At 41.4% G+C, this 22808-nt stretch overlaps 1 protein-coding gene across 1 annotated transcript in view; it reads right to left on the minus strand.

Moving 5' to 3' along the window:
• Nkain3 (sodium/potassium transporting ATPase interacting 3) overlaps positions 1-22808 on the minus strand; it is a 675857-nt gene that overhangs the window by 40210 nt on the left and 612839 nt on the right. The window contains exon 5 of the mRNA XM_006979266.4: positions 1563-1623. Coding sequence (XP_006979328.2) covers positions 1563-1623 — 61 coding nt within the window. The remainder of the gene's footprint in view (positions 1-1562; positions 1624-22808) is intronic.

Consider the following 22808-nt stretch of genomic DNA (forward strand, 5'->3'; position numbering starts at 1 on the left):
AACTTGGAAATGTTCCAAAAAATCTTTATCTAGTCTAGGTGAGACTTTTATTTTATATGTCACTGTGTGTTTCCTACTTTTACTTAAAAATCATAAACCTTGATGAGATGATTTTCTACATTCATTGTGTTAGACAAAAGACTAATGATTGGAGTGTCTTTTCTCCTGCAACAAGGTAGGACAGACTATTGGCATCTTTTGAGAGTCTCCTGAGAGTTCAATGAGGAGAAGAAAAAAAAAGCCCCTTTTTGTGTTAGGTACTTCATAAGATATTCAGCACAGCAATTGAAGTATTCATTTAACCCAAATCTTAGTTTCTTTGAAGTCTCAGTGGTGATGATATTCATGTTCAACCAATTGTTCCTGGCCACGTGGACTTTTTTTATTTTTTATTTTTTATTTTTGGCATGGGCCTGATTATGATGCTGAATTTTTGTACTTAGTTTTGTCAATTTGTAGAACCAATGAGCTTCTGAAGACATTATCCCCAAAGTTCCCCTCCAAGTGTGACAGGATGTTACATTAGCTGCACATTTAAAATTGCCAGGAATTCTTTTCCATTTAATATTAAAAGGACAATATCCTCAAGCAGGCACAAAACATGCTGCTAGTGTTGGCCTGTTTTTTTTTTTTAAATCACTGACATCTTTAACCTCAAGGCCTAGTATTTTCTATCTTTTCTATCATTTGTTGGGGTAACTGAGATGAGATCACATTGTCATGGATTTTGGTTCAGGCATTACTCCTGTTTAGTGGGGACCATTCACCTTGGTATTGTATTCTAGAAAGGCCATTACAAAGGTTAGCTATACATCCCCATTTTGTTAAATGCTCTAATTGTAAGCAATTTGGACAGCAGTGGAAATGAGTAGATGTGATTTTCTAAAGTAATTCAACTGTGAGAACTGGTTAACATTTGCTATTGTCTTACATGAGCACACCAGACAGCTGTGTGGAAAGTGCCTTATATATTTGCAGGTGCTCAATAAATGGCATTTATTGACCATTGTGCTGGTATGTCTCTAAGACAGAATCTCAAGTCATGATATACCTTTTATTTGATACTAAACTATGACTTAGTTTCTGAGCATTTCATGAGTGACTTTTAGTAGCTCTTCATTTTTTTTTTAATTTCACATGAAATGGTGTAATGTTGTTGTTTTACAAATTCATATAATTCATACACATATGGACCTTCCAATGCATTATATTACTATCATTGTTGTTGGTTAAATTTCAATTTTTTGAGCAGCATACTCCCAATTGGTGATGATTAGAATATCCTTAAGTAGGTAGCATTGCCTAGTTCTGAGGGAGACCTCACTCTGATATGGCTGACTGCACTCTCCAGGCTTCTGAGGCTCCCTCATACTCCTGAGCAGCTCGGAGTGAGGAATGAGGGGTTTCCCCTGTTTACTGTTCCTACCTTGTGTGACTGTGTTGCTTCTATTATAACTATACTCTGCTGACTTCAATCATTTTAGATTTGAAATATGCAAGACTTTCTGGCCTTGTGATCAGTATCTTACCCAGAGGGAACCTGGGGAAGGTTAAGTACTTACAGGTGTCTTCTTCTTCCATGGAAATGCTGATCACGTAACAGGCATACACAAAACCAAGCAGCTGGAAAAACAAACATGTGTTCTTAGAGTCTGTACCAATATATCAATAACGTCTAAGAATTTGTAATAGAATAAAATTTTATATCTAAGCAATAGCTGCTGTTTAAAACTTCTTCATTTGTCAGTAACCTAAATAGTTTTCTAAAAAGTAGAGATAAAGGAGAAATGAAAACAATTTCTGGATACTTCACTTAGACTTTGATTGGGGATATACAAACCATCACAAATTATTCCTAATACGTAGTTTACTTTTTCATATTTATAGAGCAATTTGTGCTATATTCGTTATTCCTACAACCGTTTTAATGTTTAACAAGCAGAAAAGGACTCAAAACGTATTGCACATAAATTAAACAGCAATCATCTACTTAATAATTAAAAATGCTGTGAGAATGTAAATTCTATTGAGTACTAAATTGTTTTGTTAATTACATCATAAGAAAATACATTAGCTTGCTGGTGATTAGTCAGTGGTGAAATGCAGTGGCAGGAAAGAAAATGTATACTTTGAGTGTCTCAGAGAACAAAGGTAGCATAGAGCAGCCCTTGCCACTGCTTCTCTGTGTTTCTTTTTCTGAGATTCCCTGAAGGGTGATTTCTCTTCTACACAGTTACGGACACAACAGTTCTCAGAGGTCAAAACTGTCAATTAATCTCAGCTAATCTAAAATTACTCGGGTTCTTTAATAGGGTGAAAAAGAGCTGCCTCCCTAGCCCTGGGAGAGTCGGTCATTTTGCCCTTTACTGTGTGGTCAAAACTCATTTGTTTCCTCCTCCTATCCTCGTTATAAAATAATAGTTAAAAGGAAACATTCTGGTAGCCCCAGTGTCAAAGGCTTCCTACTGCAAGGAACACCTGTGGGGTATGCAGTTGCTCACGGTGATTCCTAACCCAGGCTTATTGCCCTACTCCAGACAACAGAGATGAAGGTCCAGAAGTCCTGAGAGGCTGAGTGAGAAGATAGGGAGCAAGGCCTGTGAGTGCGTACAGAGGGGCTTTCTACAGGGGAGGTGGTTAGGAGAAGGATGCTGGAACTCTGGGTACACAAGGTGAGTATGCCTGATAAACAGTCAGCCAGCAAGTGGTAATGCAGAGACACAGGGATGATCGAGAAACCCTGAAGGGGGAGTGGGGTGAGGCCCACAAAAATCACTGTTTGGGGGAAACACTAGCCTGCGGAAACTGTCCATGATCCCCGAGTGTCCTCTGCCAGTTTACATGTGAGTCAGTCGTGTTCAGCCCTTACTCCCTGTATCTTCTATCTCTACTCCTTCATCCCCTGAACAACCGAGTAAAGAGGAGTTGACACTAAAGAGCGAAGCTGTACGGCCCCTTCTTACTGAAGACTTGGGTACTGAGATGGGGCTCAAGTTGAGGAGCTGAGGGTTCGCATGAACCTGGTTGAGATAATTTAATATCTACAAGGGAATCCAAAGAAGTTGTAAATTCCACTTGAAATAGAACCCAAAAGGTGAGATGAAATGGAGTCTTAGAATGTGCCTGAAGTGACAGTGGAAGAATGAACAGAACTGCTTTTTAGTTGGCTTTTACCCAATCCAGATTGTGCAGGACTTCAGCTACAAACAGAAAAACCAAGTGACCTATGACCACCACCACAACAGTGCTGAGAGTCTTCTCATGCTCTTCCACAGTCTCCAAGTCACAGTGACACTCCCGTGACCCAAGTGAAGACCAAGTCACTCGTACTTACATAAATATGCACCATTTGGATGTATTATAATGTACAGTATTCTATCATTAAGTAATTTTAGTATAATTAATATAGGAATATTAATGTTTTTTTCTGTGTATTTATCTCTATCTCTATATTTTGATTCCTAAGGCAGAATTATTATAGTAACACAACACTTTTTTTTGTTTTTTGTTGTTATTTTTCTAACTATTGACTTGGCTTTTAGAATGTTTGCTTCATTTCATTCAAAGTCATGCCTCCTAGTTGTTTTGAAATATTCAACATAATAAAAATATGTAATTATTATGAATCAGTTAAAAATAATCAAAAATAAACTGTAGTATCTCTTTATTCTTCCTCAGTGGTAACTGACAATACTCACCTCGCCATGTTGTTGTTAGTAGAGGCTATTTGCTACTAGAAAGTATGAATTTGTAAAATAAAAGACCTCTTATTGCAATTTTACTTCATCTGATATATTTTTAGGTTTTACTAGTCATAGTTATGTGAACTCTATGCAGTTTCTTTGCCTATTTAGGAATTTGACATTATTAGTAATTGTTTTTTTTAACGATTTATTTTTTATTTATGTATATGTGCATGTGTGTACCTGCATGAGAGTATGTGCACCAAATATGTGCAGGTCCCTGTATGGGCCAGAAGGGTCACTGAATCCCCTGTAACAGGACATATACATGGTTGTGAGCCACTATGTGGATACTGGGAACTGAACCTGGGTCCTCTGCAAGAGCAGTAAATTCTCTTAATCATTTGACCATCTCTCCAGGCCTTATTCTTATGATTTTGCATGGCATTTTATGGTCTAAAATGTTTAGTAAACGCATTGGGATTTATTTTTTGATTTCAGAAAGTAAAGGTGGCTTTGCAACACTGGAAGATTATTATTATTATTTTTTTTTTTGCTAAATTATATGCTGGGAGGCATCTGCCAATGGATAGGTGCCTAGCTCTTGTTGGTCTCACTGCTTGGGGACTGCACATTGTATAACCAAATATATACTATGCTTAAACCAGAAACTCTCTTATGCTTGCTTTATGTTGCTGGTGGAACAACTGACACAAATAACAGAAAGCTGTTTTCTTTGCTGAAGCCTGGAATAGGCTTCATTGAGCTAATATCACACATCAGCAGGGCTGTAGTCCTTCTAGATGGTCTTACAAAATCTATTTCCTTGCTTTTATAGTTTCCATAAAATTTCTGTCTTCCTTGACTGGTGTCACCACCTCTCTGTCTTCAATGCCAGCCACTCCAGAGCAGATTTCTTCTCATGTTACTATCACTCTTATCTTCCCTATTCTGCCTCCTTGTCCTGCTTTTCCTGGTGCGAGTCCTTGTGTTGAACCCACTTGGACAATCTCCACATTATTAAGCCCGTCTGATTATCACACCTACTTTCATCCATAAACTCAAATTATTTCCTTTTGTGTTGAGTAGTTATTTCATCCCAAGTGTTATGGATTGGCATGTGGAAATCTTCTGAGGACATTTATTCTACATCTGTGAACTTGTGTTTTAAGCCATGGGCAGGTTTGCATAGAACTTCATTCAGCTCTAGGAGCCAGTGTGAGAGTGATTTTCTGAGGTTGGTGTCTGAGCTGGTATTGGATGATTTGAACAGAAAAGTTGTCTCTTCTTCTGTACCTCTCAGCAAACCCCATTGTGTAATACTGAGATGAAAGCAACCGCAAGTCATTGCACATTTTTACATCTGGCTTTATATCTTTCAACTTCACTAAAATATGTGTCCTAAGAGCAGAACCTAATTGTTTTAAACACCACTTATTTCAAGTGGTCTTACTGACCACTTCGAATTGGGGAGTATCATCTTGCATTTTCAGGCAGCATGGCTTTTATTTTGTATTGTGCTTGACAGAGACCACACATATACCAAGAGAATGATGCATGTTCACTATTAACATGAAATATAATTCACAGATGTGTGTGTAACCAGTTTCACTTGAAAGCCACAGATTGTTTCAGAAGAAGCAATGATGCGACTTGAAATTGTTAAACTTAGAATGTAATTTGTAAATGTGCCGGACTCTGCATGAATCCCAGGTAGCTTCAGTGCTGCATGGCTGCCACAGGTAATCTGGTCACACTGTGGCTCCTGCTGTCTCCCTCTCTGCATCCCCCAAGGCATTGCTGGAGCCTCAGTGCCACATTTCATCTGATGTGTGGACCTGGTGAGGCCACCACTGGGAAACTCCAAGTCCGATATTGTTAGAAGATAGCTTTTCTTAGGTTAAATGAGAAAAAAAAAATGTAGCAGTTTATCCTCATGCTGCAAATGTGATCTGTGCATCCTTCAGACACAGGCATTCTGGGTCTGGCATGGGTTTACTTGTGTATCTGTTTGGCCTGTGTGGTCATAAATAAGAATGGCTCCTATAGGTTCATATATTTGAATGCTTAGTCACCAGGGAGCAGAACAGAATAGAATAGAATAGCAATAGAAGAGTAACGTGCTAGAAATCTCAACCAATGACTGATGGAAGCAGATGCAGAGATCCACGAAATGGAGCTCCGGAAGTCCAATCAGCAAGAAAGAGGAGGGATTGTATATGCGAGAATTGTTGAGACCAAGATCGGAAAAAACACAGGGATGAATAGCCAAACTAGTGGAAACACATGAACTATAAACCAATAGCTGAGGATTCCCCAACTGGATCAGGCCCTCTGGATAAGTGAGGCAGTTGATTAGTTTGATCTGTTTGCGAGGCCTCCAGGCAGTGAGACCGGGACCTGTCCTTAGTGCATGAGCTAGCTGTTTGGAACCTGGGGCCTATGCAGGGACACTTTGCTCAGCCTGGGAGGAGGGGACTGGACCTGCCTGGACTGAGTCTACCAGGTTGAGCTGAATCCCCAGGGGAGTCCTTGCCCTGGAGGAGATGGGAATGGGGAGTGGGTTGGGGGGTGGACTGGGGAGAGGGTGGGTGGGGGTTTGGAGGAGGGAGGACAGGAGAATCTTTGGCTGATATGTAATATTAAATCAAATTAAAATAAAATAAAGAGAAAAATGAAAGAAAAAAAGAGCAACTAAGACAACCTGCTTTGGCAACTAACTTTGAAGAGGTTATTTTTGCTTGAAAAATAGTCTAATGGGTTCAGGGCATCTGAGTTCAATAACATAAACATTAATGGATTAGATTTCTTTGGAACCATAAGGGCTAGACCAAGCGGTAGCTAAAATAGCTGCAGGTTTCCTCCTATGGCGACTAACAAGACTGACACCCTGGGTCTGCTTCAACAGTGTGGAGAAGGATGGACGCTGCTGGGATAGAAACCCACCGGGATCCATTGTGCTGTTTAATGACACACAGACAGAAATTTAGACAAGCATTTCTAATTTTATTCTAAAGGTTGCTATGTTGTAAGATAATTTTATATTTTAATTTAATTTTCTTATCAAACTAAGGCCAGTTAATTCTCACACAATCATCATTTCTCATCCAGATAAGTGACAGGAAGACAATGATGTGTGGGCATGTTTGGATGAGTGCACTAGGGGCCCTCTGAGGCAAGACTGAGACTTTTATGGTACTCGGTACTATGGTGCGTATGAGTTCCTATTGTTCTAACGGACTGCACGAAAATGGGTAACACCTTCATTCACACCTAAGTGCTGACTTATGGTACGGCAGATTATTATTATTATCTTCCTTTTTGATGACTTTTGAGCAGGATGTCTGAAGTATATATTCACATTTTGCTAGTTTTTTTGACAGAGAGCATATATTTTGGTGTTTTCTAATATTGCTCAGTCCATTTGGCACAGCTGGATCTGTCAACATTTATTGGTAAGTCCATCAGCATTTACTGGTTGGTCTATTGGCATTTACTGGAAGAAAGGCCAGAGGATTGATGAGAAGGCCCCTTAGGAGCAAACAGTCTTGCTGAAACACTGCTCTCACATATCAATATGTGGAGTTAATTTGATGGAATTGAGCCTGGAGACTCAACAGGAGACCACTTTGCCTTGTGCACCCCCACCCCACCCCCGCCCCCTGACAGAGCAACAGAGCAATCTTGACACTCTGGTTTTATTTCCATCTGCTAGAACAGGTCTGGAAAGTTTTAAGTGCTCATTGGTAAATCATTTTGATATACATTTATATACTTAAAGATATAAACATAAGTGTCCTCCAAGGGACTTTTATACCATAAAATAAAATTTTACTTTTTGCAGGAAACTTCTGTATGGTTCTAGTTCAAACCTTCTTCTAGCCTCAAAAAATATATGTGGACCAGATGGCTAACATTAAAGATTAGATGTGAGGTTTATTGCCTTCATTTCCTCATCCAAGTGAGTAAAACTGAAATTTAATAAACACTTTGGGGATGGATGGGTGGCCTATGGCAGTAAACAAGTCAGGAGGAACATGGAAGTTCATTATACATGGACTTCTGTGAAGGAAAAACAGCAAGCTTTGGGCTAATATTTTCAGATTAAATTAAATGTAACTTGTATTTCTCCCCTATGGTTTAAGGCTATTGGTTCTGAAAAATTATTAGGTTAGCTGTATTTCATGAAAATATATACTGTGTAGTGTTGGTCAAATGTATTTTTTTTCAAATATTATGTCTTGTTTGACAGAGAATATTGTCACATATTTAATCATAGTGACAGTACATTCCTTATCTAGCGAAAAATGTTCTTGCTGATGAAATGTGGGAATGCACAGTCCTAAAAGAAAGGAACAATATGTACCAACAGAGTGTTCATCAGATCCAATTGTTCACTAATGGACCTTAATATAGTCTTGATAGATGACATAAAAGGAATTTTGGCCAGGAAATTGAAATACACATTTCCATTAGTTAGGAACAATAAGATGAAGATTTACCATGCTAGAAACATTAGCTCACTCTCCAGGCCCACAAACAGAATTTGCCAGTCATAATCTCAATATTATTACAAATGAATTAATTAAAATATTTCCTTTTACTTTTTGCTTTATTGATGGGTGTATTAATAAAATATTTATTCCAGGAATTACTCTTGCCATTGTGATTAACCAAACAGCTGTTCAATTAATAATGTTATGCTCATGAGAGCCTGTCTAGACACCCTGTTAATCACCAAACTGTAGATGCCTGGCTTGTGTGCTTCTCGGTTTCCCAGAACATGAGTTGAAATAGTGTCTGTGGCTCTCTGCTGATATACAAGAAATGAGATGAAATTCATTCTTGCCAAGAGAAGAAAACTCACAAAATAATTAATTACCAAGATGAATATCTTCAGGATTTTGGCCCTTCTGTTTTTGGATATTTGAGACAAGCTAGCCTCAGGTCCATGCCAGCCTTAGCTGCAGTGCTGAAATTACAGGTTAGAAACTATTTTACCTGGCAGAGATTTTGCCCTTGCTGTGCTGATGATTAAACCCAGAGCCTCATGAATGCTCCTCAAGTGACACTGGGCACCAGTTCTAGCCTATAATGTGATTTTAATAAAGTTTTGAAAGAGGCAGTCCTTTTAAAGGCAGCATTTTGCCTTTTCCCTTAAAACCACCCATTATCATATAGAATTTAAAATTATCTTCTCTGTAAATTCTGACAGAATAAAACTACCCTTTTCACTATGTTTAATGAAGACAAAGGATTGAAGAGTTGGTTTTAACAACACTCTTTGTGTAAGAGGTTAATTCCTTTCCACCATTGGGAACTGACCAGAGGTTTGGTTTGATTTGGTTTTGTGTTAAGACTGGCAGGATTCAGTTTCACACAGAGAGACGACATCAGGATGACAGGGAAACAACTGGATGTTGGTAAAGATAAGGGACAAGGTTACCACACCACTGAAGTTTGCTAGCTGCAAATGCAACTGAGAGAAATAGCTGAGGCAGAGGACAATTATTTTTAGTGTAATTTAGATGAAGGACAGTATAGATAATATTTAAAGTCATGTGACCAAATTAGATCACTAAGTGAGTGAAGCCAGGGAAGGATGCCATGATGAGATGTTGAGCATCTCATTTGAGCCTGGAAGACAGCAGAGCAGGGAGGTGTGAGGGGTGTAATGAGGACAACCAGCAGTATCAGATCTTTCTTAGGTCTGGAGAAGGGGGGCTGAATGCTGATCACTACACTGGGTCCTGACATCCTAGATAGGGGTTATTTTTGTGGAGAATGGGACACCTATTTGCCTGGGGTCAGGGTCATAGGAAATAGGATGTCAATAATTGTTTCAAAAAGTTGTGATGAAAAGAAGAGTAGAAACAGGGATCGGAGCTGGAGAAAGTGTGACATCAATGAGCTTCCTCTTCCTCAGTCCCTCTCTCTCTCTCTCTCTCTCCTCCCTCCCCCCATCTCTTCCCCACTTCCTTGTCATCTGTGGTGATATAGACTGTTTGCAGGAGGATAGGAATAAACACTTCTAAAATCATGATATTCTGTTTTAGGTACTAAAGAACAAAGATTGGCCTACCTGTCCAGTGTTCCTCCCTGAAGCCCTGCGGCCCCCCTCTGTAACCTTGCTTCCCCTGACTGTGTATCTGTGCTCCATCTCCTGAACATGCCTTCCTCTTGGCCTTGGTCCTCCTTCACCCTGATCTCTCATCTCTTGTTGCATAGACACTCTCATCTTTTAATCCCACCTGGATATATTTGGTTTCTCTAGTTGGCCAATGCCAGTATAAACTGACCCAGCACTCTGTTCCCACATCACACAGCAGAAGTTCCTGCTTTCTGTAACAGCTGTGTGCACTCAGAACCTTCCAGGGACCCAGGAAGGCAGAGACTGCCCTACAAGGAGCTCAAGCAGAGATGTCTTGGCTTGCTTCTCTCAGGGAGAAGGTCTGTGTCTTTCTGTACTTTGCGCCAGACTCAACCCCTCCACAGAGTCACCTTTAAAGTGATCGCACCATCTAGTCATGTCTAGACCACTAGACTCTATAGAATTTTCTTTCCTTAGCTCCATTTTCTAGTACTCCATCCTTGCCTTGTAAGAAGCAGGTATTCATCACAGTTTTTGAATGGAGTGAGGGAGGGGAGCCTGTAGATCTGAAAGAAAGTGGAGGTATCTCAGAATTCTGAAAGTGTCAGTGATGTTGAAGCTGCCATGTCACTTGGCCAATGTAAAAGACTCTTCCACTGGGCCACTGCTTTGATTCAGTAACTTGAGAAACCCTGACCCCTATTGCTGTGGAATAAGAATTGAGCTTTGATGGCTCTCCCTCAGCTTCAGGCTAGTTATCAGGTCTATCTTTCCTTTTAAGGAGTTTTCTATAAACAGCAACCAACAAACCAACAGACAAAAATCTCAGGGACTGTAGAACAGGCAGCAGGTGGACAATTTAATCTTACACTGCTTTGTGGACACATTTCTTTCCTTATTGTTCCCAGGACAGTCTTTCTGAGCCACTGCTACCCAATCTCCCTGCTTTCTCCCACATGCACAGCACAACAGGAGCCTCAGGGGATGAAGTCTTGAGAGGGACTGGCTTGCTGTTTGTTTAGGTCACTGCATCTTTGTAATAACTAACCCACTTGTTTTTAATCAAACTGCTTATTCTGTTCTTTCCAGGATCCACAACGAGAATGACATCTGCTTATGGAGCCTCAGTGAAGTCTGAAATTACCTATATATATTTGGTTCATTCCTAAGAGGCCCCTTGGCACCTGGACTCCCAATAAATCAATGAATATGGAAAACAGATGTCCCCTCCATGATGGCCATAAAAAGGCAAAGAAGGGACAGCACTGAGTTCATCCAGGCTCTGAGGATTTATGCCTTTTATGTGTGTGAGGAAGCACTCCTGTAGACAGCTTCCAAATGGAAAACAAACGATTTGCTGGCTTACACCAAGTAAGAGCAGACTTTTAATGACATGCTTTTGTGGTGCAGATACTGCACAAACTCGCTTAACAATATCACAAAGGACACAAGTGCTACTTAAACTCATAGACAATTCATTTTCGGATTGTGCCCATTGGGTACAAGTTGTTAAGTGCAGTGTCTCGTTTTCCCTTTCTAATGGTACCTATTAGTAGATAGCTGCATCTAGGTATTTTGAAAATAAATGTTTCCAGCAAGGAAAATTTCATATACTCTCTACCTATTTTACATCCTACGTATAACTAAAATAGACTTTAAAACTGTGGGTTTTGAGGTTAGGGAGTTGTTTTTGTAACAGTGTCAGAGTGAATGGGTGATGTCTGAGCTTGAGTATTGATGAGTGTGGAGAAATCACTAAGGGTTCTCTGAACTCTGTTTCCTCATATCTTTTCTATTAAAGGAGTTTGGCCTATCAAACTGGAATAAAACCTAAGTGAGGCTGGGCATGGTGGCACATGCCTTTAATCCTAGAATTGAGTAGACATAGCAGGCTGATATCTGTTAGTTTGAGGCCAACCTGGTCTACACAGTGAGTTCCAGGCCAGTCAGGAATATACAGTAAGACCCTGTATTGAAAGAAGAAGACAAAGAAGAAGGTGAAGAACAAGAAGATGAAGAGAAGAAGAAGGAGGAGGAGGAGAAGCAGAAGCAGCAGCTGGATGAGGACAGGATGGCAGGACCCTCTGTGTCCATTCAGACAAACTGAAGTGCCCCCAGACTTGCTTGTTGGACCTTCTGTCCCCCTTTCCTGTCTTGAGCTGTTGACTTCACTCTCAGACTCCTGAAAGCTATTGTTCTTAAGTCTTGCTTTAGGGCTAGTTCTGGTTTATGGACCAGAGAGGGAACATTGGGACACCCTCAGTGCCTAATGAGAGACATTCAATTTCAAAACTGAGGCCCAGACATTAATATCTTGTTACCAGACTGCTTGGGGAAGAAGTGATGCTCTGTCTTTGGGCCCACGATGGGGTCCTCTGTCTATTGCTTGCTGAAGAGGAGTTCTTCTTCACAACCCACACCTTGCTAGTGAAAGCAGGTGCACATTCCTGAATCCTACATGGCCTGAGAGAACAGTGTACTTCTTTCTAGTAATTCTTCAGTAGAACCATGTGTTATTCACTTAGCCACACCATAAAACACTCACTTTATACTTCATATTTTTAAAATGGTGCCTAAACCTTTAAAAGCATTTTTCTTAAGCGTTAAATGTATACAATTTAGTTAAAATGCATAAAATAGTAGCATTAGGATGTTGTGTCTGATGACCCAGAGTTCTTGCTCTGGGCCCTTGGTTTTACTGTGTGTGTTCTCAACTCAGTGAGAACTACTATTCACATCTTAAATGTGGTGTTACCATCAGTAGGAATGCAAAATTTTCTTCTATTTCTGATGACACTTACATTCTCATTGTTGAAAATAAGAGTTTTGGGATGGTTTGGGAATAGTACAGAATTATGCGGCCACATTTCCTTTGGATACTAGTACCTGTCTTGGTCCATCAGATTCATTATTATTGAAGCTAAACAGTTGAAGTCTACCTTTGACACAAGATTTATCTGTTGCTGGAGGGCTTCTCTCCAGGTTCCCCAAGCCCCGCAGTCCCACAATCCACTTATAAAATAATCACTCAGACGCTTATATCACTTATAAACTGTATGGCTGTGGCAGGCTTCTTGCTAACTGTTCTTTTATCTTAAATTAACCCATTTTTATAAATCTATACCTTGCCACGTGGCTGGTGGCTTACCAGCGTCTTCACATGCTGCTTGTCCTGGCGGTGGCTGCAGTGTCTCTCCTCCTTCTTCCTGTTTCCCCAATTCTCCTCTCTCTTTGTCCCACCTACTTCCTGCCTGATCACTGGCCATCAGTGTTTTATTTATATAGAGTGGTATCCACAGCATTTATCTAGTTACCATGTCCAAAATGAAGTGAAGTCAACTCATAACTCATTTGAAGTGCCAATCTTGACCTCCAGTCTAATTTCTTTGCTGCTTAGAGTCCTTAAATAATGTGTCCAGTAATCATGGAGTGGAGGCAGAGACACTGTTCCATAACTTTGGGAAAATGGGACAGGTGCCTCAACCAAAGAAGGAAGACATAAAAGCAATGCTCATTTGCTCTCAAAGCCAGGAGTGACCACCAGGCTGGACATGCCACCCTCCAGTTGCTGTTGTCGTGACACTTTGAATGGACTCACACAGCAGTGTTGGTCAGTGCTAAATGTCACAGGCTCTATGGGGAGTGGGTGTGTTTCTGTCATGCTTGAGCTGTTTCATCCTCCTTGATGGGGTCAGATTTGGTCTCTTTAAAGGACATTTTCCACCCAACTGGCAAACTCCCCTCAAAGAGAAGACCATTCCAAAAGGAGAGACTCTAGAGTCAGTTTGGGGCATGAAAATGTTACCATTCAAAAGAGAAGCTTGGGGATTTGATAACATAATTTTTGAGACAGGGTTCTGTTCTGTATCCCAAACTAATCTTGATTCCCTTTCTCAGCTTCCCAGTGTCTATGAAATAAAGTGTTTTAAAACTGTTTTTCAACTATCTTTTTCAGAATTAACATATTATTTTACTCCAGGAACCAGGGAAATGATCTAGATGATTTCTGGTTTTTGTTTAAAAATCTCCCATGGACATATAGTATATTTCATAAAAGCTCTAAAATGTTTTGTGTGGTTCTGAGTGACAAATATCTCTGTTTTGATTTCAGCTGTTATAAACACAAGAGCCAATCGTGGAGTTGAAAGCTGCCTTCTGGTTTCATTTCTGCCTTCTCTGTTAGATGGGAAGTGTCCAGCAGCATGGACAAGCTTGGCAGAGGGCATTAGGGTTGGCTCAATAGTAATCAGAGCCTGGCTTCCTGCTAGGACTTGAAAGGTAGAAACTGTGGGGGGAGAAACTTTGGAGCTGTTTTAACTCAGTGGGAAAGAATGGTGTTCGATGGGCTTTAATGACATGGCTTCTGAAAATGCCATCCAGGTTCCCACAGTGTAGAAACAGCTGCTAAAAGTACATAGTCCCCACAGATGAACTGGCTCTCAGCTTTCCTTCATGGTGGGAGCTGATCTGAGAAATTATTTGTTATTAGAGCTGTAGAGAAGACCTGAAGAGTGTGTGTGCATGGCTGTGGCTTCTGGTAACAATCTGCTAGTACAGGGCAGATAACATCCCCCTACTTACTATGGTGCATATTTGCATTTCACTATGAAAGAAATATTTTTTAATATTCCCCTGTGGTAGGTATCTCTTAGCAATTTATCTGTTTCTTGATGCTAAGTCTTTGGTTTGTTAGTTTGCTTTCCATTCCTGTGCAAACAAAATGACCAAAAGCAACTTGGAGAGGAAAGGGTGTATTTTATTGTACACTTGCATATTACAGTCTGTTATTGAGAGAAGTCAGGGTGGGGACTCAAGGCTGAAACCTGGAAGCAGGAGCTGATACAGAGGCTGAAAGAATGCTCCTTACTGGCTTGCTCCACATGGCTTGCTCCACATGGCTTGCTCAGCCTGCTTTCTCACACACCTTGGGATCACTTGCCTAGGGCGACACATCAGCAGTGGGCTGAGCCATTAATTAAATCATCAATTAAGAAAATGCCACAGTAGTTAGCCTACAGGACAATCTAATGGGGGAATTTTTTCAATTGGTGTTCTGTCTTCCCAGATGACTCTAGCTTGTGTCAAACTGACAAAAAACTAACCAGCATACTAGAAAATTCAAATTTCACAGCACATTTGTGAGGTAAATATTCTTAGCTCTTTTTTTTTTCTTTTGCGAGAAATCAGAGATCAGAGCAGCTGGCTTCATGCCCATAGCTAGTGAATGGTGGAATCAGAGCAAACACAGGTATTTTCTTTTCCAAAGCTCTGTCTCCCACATGGTGCATAGTATGTCCACATTTTTCCAGGAAGATCTGAGAAGATGAAGTTTGTACACTGGAGGCTCCCCACCAGTGAGGTACTGGTGGCTTATGTCGATTTTCCTGTAGCCTCTGATCTGTCTTCCTTCCTGCTACCCGACCACCATACAGAGCTCCACTTGGTCTTATTTCTGTGTGTGCTTCTTTTGAGCCTGTTCTGGGGTCACAAAGAGAACAGATCCACAAGACTCAGGCCTTGCAAATGATCTTTGACTTCTCAGCTGCCTTTCTGGCCCTCATCTCCATTCTCAAACTCATCCTTGGCCTCCAGGTGGGCCGTGGTCTGGCATTGCGGCCCATGCTCGGCAAGTCCTGTCTTTGGCTCAGCTCATGGTCTGCAGGGATTCTGCCAGACAGTGTCAAAGCCTGACGTTCACCAGATTCTCTTAAGACCATCTTAGTGAATGAGTTTATCCTACTCATTTACAGCCTCCCATTTCTTCAAATGAAGAGAAAATGTGACTAGATTGTTCCCACAAGCTTTCTGAATCCATGAAAACTCTAATTCAACACCCTCCTTGCCTACTACGCTGTGCATCTGGGACTACTAATGCAAGGAAACTTGCAGGCATGCTGAGCTGGACTTTGTTTTCACATCCATTCCTTCACTCATTGCTGTGTCTGAGGAGGGAAGTCCCTATTTAAAGATGGCTCTCCTGTGACATCATCCCTACTTTGGACACTAGAAGACCTTCCCTTTGCTCCTTGGAGTTTTCCTCCAGTGTCTCCTTTGCACAGATTTGTTTCCCCCCTCTGCTTTTGGAAATGTCACTTGATTCCATGTTGTCTTACAGTTGTTTCCCATACCCACTGAGGTCTGAAGCAAGCCCTGTCTTTCTTCTACTTGGTCGTCCTTCCATGACTCACAGCAGTTTGATTTCTGGCCCTACTTTTCTGCTGAGAGTGCGCTCTTAAAGGTTAATGGCCTACATTGTGTCAAATCAGATGCTTATTTTACCATCAAATTTACATAGTATTGATACCTTGCTCCAAGGACATGGCAAGCCTTGGGGTTCACTACCTTTCCCTAGCACCATGGCTCTGTATTGCAGCCTGGCCCCAGAAGCAGTGCTTATACTGGGGTTGAAGGGACTTAAAGGCTGGTGGGTTCAAGCAAAAACAGTGCTAACCAATTTTCCATTAATGTAGTAAAATTCCTGGGACAAACAACTTCTAAGCAGGAAAATTTCATCTCGGTTTTTAGTTTCATCCCGTGCTCCTTTGGCCTTGTGGCTTCAGGGCCTGCTGTGTGGCAGAACTTCATGTTAGGAGAACACATGGAGTAATGTGCTCACCATGAGGCATCTGGGAGACAACATAGACATTTTTATGTCTAGTGTCTAGACTTAAATTCTTTTCACTAGGCCCCACCTCTTAAAGGTTCCCTCCCCACAGAGCCCTACTGAGGCCAAGCTTTTAACGCAAGGGCTTCTGGTGGATTCAACTGTAGCAGCTAGTTCCTCTCCAGCACAACAGGATGGTGCTTTGTGAGATTCATATTGATTTTCTATTGAACACAACAGAATGATAAAGGCCAGCCCAGCCTTGGCTCTGGAGGGGCAGGACTGACTCTCAAGAGAAACTTGGGGAGAGTTTCAGAGTCAGCTCTGATCCTAACAGCAGAATGAATGTTTTCGATCCCCAAACCATATGCTGAGATTCTTGTCTCCATTGCAGCGGTATGCAGAAGCATTGACTCTTCTGGTATTTTGGTCACAAAGATGAAATCATCATGATGGAAGGACAGGAGGGCAATGACTCTCTCCTTCCTCTGCCATATGAGGCTATATACAGAAGGCAACCATCTGCAAAGCAATACAGCCCTCACCAGGAACTTGCATGCAGCACCCCGACCTTGGATTCCAGCATAAAGAACTGTGACAAGTTTCTGCTGCCCATAAATCTCCAGTGTTTTGGTGCTCTGTTGGCACATTGAAACACCACAGTGGTTCTGACTCATGAAGACAAGGTAAACTAGGCCCTAGGCTTCAGAATGCTTGGTTACAGACTGTGTGAGGCAGTTGGGAATGGTGCATGCTTGTAATCCTAGCACTTAAGGCAGAGGCAGTATACCTGCTACAGATCTGAGGCCACCCTGGGCTGTATAGTCAGTTCAAGGGCAAACTGTACTATATAACAAGATGTTGCCTGAACAAAAGAAAAACAAAACGAGAGGTGTTTGAGTAAACTCATAGAAACTGGAAACAAGGATGGCATCCTAAGAAAATCTAGGGGTTGGGTGGTAAGCAGCTGGAACTGGAAGGTACATTCTGTCTGGTTTGGGACATACGAGGAGACAATAAAGAAGGAATTCCTACTGGAGAAGACCTGGATGTCTGAGTGTTGGTGCAATTAGAAACATATCAGAAAGTCTGCAGCACAGTGTTACCCTCCTCATGCTTATCACAGACACCAGCTTAGGACATGGAATGACTTCAGACTTCAGCACTAGTAAGAAAGGGTACCCAGTACAAGCAATAAAACTTGGCTGTGAGTAACCCAGGGCCTTCCAAGGACTCATGGTGTGTGCTGCTCCTCAAACTGAAGGGCTCACTCATGGCTTCTGGGATAATGTTAGGTAGGCTGCCAAGTTCATCAGTATATTTGAGGTAGGGCCAGACTGAACTGAGAGCAAGGCCCAGTCAGTTTTGGTGTAATTGGCTTACAGAGCAAACTGTCAGCCAAAGAATCAGAGATGGTCTAAAGCTGTCACGACGCACACACACAGGAGGTGGAACCCATCTCCTAGGAGAATTATCTTAGTTCATCCTTTCGGTTGGTCTATCATCATCCATCAGCAGGTACCAAACTGGGAAATCACTGGAATGTATTGTATTCAAAGCCTAGATTTGACTATGTCTGACCTAGCTTCATAAGCTGTGGGTTACCATCCGTATTGGGCAGTGTGGATGACTGTGAGGCTCACAGGAATTTGGCAATGGTCAAAGATTCCTGACTGCACAGCTATCGAAGTATATTCAAAATCAAATGTACCATAAAGATGAGGTGCTGTTGGCCATGTTCACCTCTGTTGACTTTGCTGCAGTCTTGGCTCTGAACATAATTTTGCACTATGTGGGCCATTGCACCACTCAAGGTCAATGAACACTGCCCCAAACACCCAGGCTCAGATTTAAGACTATAGCATGTTATGAACAGCAGTGTTTTCACTGTGCACACACAGTTTTCTTCTCCTTAAAAAACCACAGGGTTTTAATTACAGAAAACTGAGACATTTAATTTTTTCCCATCTCTTTCTGAGCATGTAAGAATTAAATTAGTCTATCTTTGGATTGTATTGAGTAAGAACGCTTGGCTTAAAAAGTGTTGCTTGGATTGCTGACTCAAATTGCTGACTGAAAAATTATGAAATGCATTTTGGCTAGACATTAGGACACAATCTCAAATAAGTTCTGAAATGGTCATAAACACAGTTCTATCATTTTGTACTATGTATTTATACAAAATGATGTTCTTGGCATTGATGATTATAAAATACTGATCAACTGAAATGTATTAAAGGTGCTAAAATCCTCTAAGATTTAATAATTTACTTAGACATAAACAAAACCACTCCATCCAGGGGAACAGGTAAGGTAACTAGCTCTTCACCTCTTACTCCTCTTCTCCAAATCCAGTCCCCAGTCTCATTCCCATCTCTGTAGCAGAGCACCTGCTGTGGTTTGTCTCCCTCCTTGCCCACCCCAGTAGATCATACAGCTCTTACCCCTCAACCTTCCTTTCCTGATTTATCACTTTATCCCAGTCTTCATTGGGAACCCACTGGGAACCCCTCAAACACTGAGGATGGAAAGTAGGTTAAGTTCAGATCTTCATTTCATCTCACCTTCCTCTCCTCTGAGTTCAATCCCTCAATACTCCCACCCCCTAATTCTGTAGGAGACCATGTGCTATGGCTTCTTCTTCCTCTTGGCCTCTATCTCCAGCAGATCAAGCGGATCTTCTGCTTAAACTTCCTACCTACTCATCCTGTTATCACAGCCCTGAACTACAGAAGACATTCCCTGGGAATCCACCAGCCAAGCCTACCAGAGAAGGAAGTAGGCCAGTAACACAGGTAGGCTAGCTTCATTTCTTTACTCTCCATCTGTCTTCAATATCTAATCCTCCAGCCTCATTCCCAGCTCTGCAGCAGACTACCTGTCCTGGCCTTTCCTCACTCTCTGCCCCCATTCCCAGGGGACTAAGCAGATCCTAATATAACACCCTGATTTCCTCCCTCCTGTGAACCCCTATTCCCACTTCCTACTCGCCCATCCCCATTCCTAAGTATTAGCTCTGAATACCTAGAAACACATTTTATCAGGAAACCCTGGTGGCTACAGCTATCAGGATCCTAGAAGATTTTTTTTTACAAAGGCAATAAATACACTGACATCATATTCTCCTAAGAATCAGAGCAACAACAACAACATCAAGGAACAAAAGAACCACTTCAAAAAGACAAGACCATGATATTAACATCTAGAATTACAATTTTTCTAAACCCAAATGACTAGACCCCCGCAAAAAAACCTCAATCAGAAAGCATAGAAAAAAAAAAAAAACTCAATCATAATGTGCGTGCTTCTCCAGAGTTTAGCAACCCTAGCATAGCAGGGCCTGAATAGTCCAACACAGCTGAAACACAAGTAATTTATGAGTATGATAGAGATCCTTAAAGATGAAATTAATAAATCTCTTAAAGAAACCTGTGAAAAAACAAACAATGGAAGGAAATCATTCAAGACCTGAAAGTGGAAATAGAATGAATAATCAAAAAAAAGAAAATCCAAACTGAGGGAAAGTAAAAATTTAGGAACTCAAATAGGAACCCCAGAGGCAAGCTTCACCAATAGAATACAAGAGATGGAAAAGAAACCTCAGACATTGAAGACATGAGAGAAGAAATGGATACATTGGTCAAAGAAAGTGTTAAGTCTAAAATATTCCTGATATCATCCAGGAAATGTGGAACACTATGAAAGGACTAAATCTAAGAATAATGGGAATAAAGGAAGAAGAAACACAGGTCAAAGGTACAGAAAATATTTTAACAAATTCATAGAAGAAAATTTCCCTAACTGTATAAAAGGAGTTGCCTATGAAAGTAGAAAAAGCATACAGAATATCAAATAGACTGGACCAGAAAAGAAATTCGGGAGCCTGGAAATAAATTACCACCAGAAGCTAAACAACTCTGCTGCCATCTGGTCAAGATCCCACACTTCTAGTTCATTGTTCACCCCAATATCTACTCTATCTACAAGCTTCTGGAGACTGTGGAGGAGACAGTGCTGCAGAACCAGATCTGGGAGCATGTCATCACCACCCAAGAAAGATGAAAATCTTTAAGCATGGCTGTGATTGAAGATGGCAGTGGCTGCTGGCACCTGATGTGGACAACTGAGCATCTCTGAGGAGCCTGAGAGACCCATGGAGGCTCTGAGGGGAGACAAGGCAGCAAGGAGGAGTCTGCAGAGCCAGAAGAGCCTGCAGTATCCCTAAAACAGTTAAAAAATGGTAAGTCTTAGGGGAAGATGCCTTAAAAAACTGAACTCACAAAATTGGAAGGAAAGATGGCAGAGGAGAACTTTGGGGGTGGGGTGGAGTGTGCTGAAACTACAGATTTGGTCAGGAAGGGTATAGGAGTAATATGGGAGCAGACAAAGAACATGGCATTACTGAATATGGCTGGGAGAAGGAGACTGATCATCTGCCTGAAACTTTCCTGCCCCTCAATGCCCTGCCTAGACTAGCTGCAAGATCACCCTGACTCCAGGCAATACCAGGATATCTGAGATGAGTTTCAGTATGGTCTAGTAGTTACAGCGCTTCAGAAAATAGAAACATTGAGCCAGACCAATGATTCATTGCTGTTAATATTTGCATGTAAAGCTGTTTGGGCAAAAAACCATACTGTGTGACACACTGCACTTTGAAATGGCACTTCCACTAACAAATATGGGGTGCAGAGGTGGGAAAGATGGATGAACAGAGTGGTGCTTTTGCAGTGAAAAGAGGTGGAACTAGAGATTCTACGAAGGTGGTGACAGATGTGGGAGGGGCTGTGGTGGACAGGGGAGCATGTTGTTGCTGAGTAGAGCCAGCAGGGTTGCATGCAGCAGTCTGGAGCTCCTGCAGGCTCTGCCCTCAAACAGACTGTCCAGCTGCATGCCCTGGCTCTAAGCAATGGCAGGATGTCAGAGTTGAAGAATGGCTCTTTTTCTGGATTGGGCCTCCTTGAAGCCCCTTGTGATCCATGCTGCCCCTGAAGGCCATGTTGGTATCTATGTTCCATGCCTCAGCTGGGGGATGTGCTTGTGTCTGTGGTCTGTGCTGCTACAGAGGGCCAGGCTGCTGTCCCATGTTGATGTCTGTAGTCTCTGCTGCCATAGAGGGCCATGTAGGTGTCATAATCCTGCTGTGGCCAGGCTCCTTGGCAATGTCTGTGGCCCATGCTACCACCCAAATTCATTTGGATGTACATGGTCTATGCTTCCACATGAATCCATGTTAATGTTCATGGTCCATGCTGCAGCCAAGGGCCTTGTTGGTGTTCATAGCCCTTGTTGTCACTGGAGACCATGCTGAAGTTTGTGGTCCATGCTGACACCAGAGGCCATTTGGATATCTATAGTTCATGCTGTCACCAGAAAGCATGTGGAAGTCCATGATCCATTCTATCACAGACTATAAAGGGCATGGAAGCTTCTTTTGCAGTGGTATTGATGACTGAAGACTCACAGTTGAGAATTAGAGTCATAGAAGGCTTCTGTGACAGCCTGTCTCTCCCCCCACCCCCTACCCCTGCAAAAAAAACAGTCTGATTGGTCTAATAAAAAGCTGAATGGCCAATATCTAAGCCATAGGGGAATAGGCAGGGCTGGCGGGCACAGAGAATAAGTAGTAGGAGGAATCTAGACTTAAGAGAATGAGAGAGAAGAGAAAGAGGGGAAAAGAGAGGGGGGATGAATGGGACCAGCCAGCCAGGCAGCCACCAGCCAGCAGACATGGACTAGGACATACAAAATGGAAAAAAAAGGTAAAAAGCTCTCAAGACAAAATATACATGAAGAGAAACAGGTTAATTTAAGATATAGAGCTAGTGGGACAAGCATAAGGCTGAGCACTCATAACCAATAATACATCTCCATGTCATGATTTGGGAGCTGGTTGGTGGTCCTAAAGAAAGCCTGCTACACACAGTGTAGTCTCAATAACTTCCTGCATCCTAACTGGCCACCATGGATTAAATGTGTATATAAACAACAGAAAGAAAAGACATATTCCAAACTCATGGAAACTGAACTACTTACTACTAAATGAAAACTGGGTCAATACAGAAATTAAGAAAGAAATGACAGACTTTGTAAAATTGAGTGAAAAGGAATTTGTAATATACTCAAACTTATGAGACACATTGGGTCTAAATAAAAAAAAATTGAAGAGATCTCACAATAGTAATTTAACAGCACACCTGAAAGCTTTAGAACAAAAAGAAGAAATGACACCCAAAAGGGGACAACAGCAAGAAATAATCAAACCCAGGAATGAAATAAATAGAATAGAAACAACCAAACAACAAAACAATAAAAAGAATCAATGAAAAAAAGTTGGTTCTTTCGAGAAATCAGTAAGATTGACAAACTCTTATCTAAATTAACTGAAAAGTGGAGAGAGAATTTTAATAAAATTAGAAATGAAAAGGAG

The sequence above is a fragment of the Peromyscus maniculatus genome, chromosome 2, assembly GCF_049852395.1.
Source record: "Peromyscus maniculatus bairdii isolate BWxNUB_F1_BW_parent chromosome 2, HU_Pman_BW_mat_3.1, whole genome shotgun sequence".
NCBI classification, from domain to species: domain Eukaryota; kingdom Metazoa; phylum Chordata; class Mammalia; order Rodentia; family Cricetidae; genus Peromyscus; species Peromyscus maniculatus.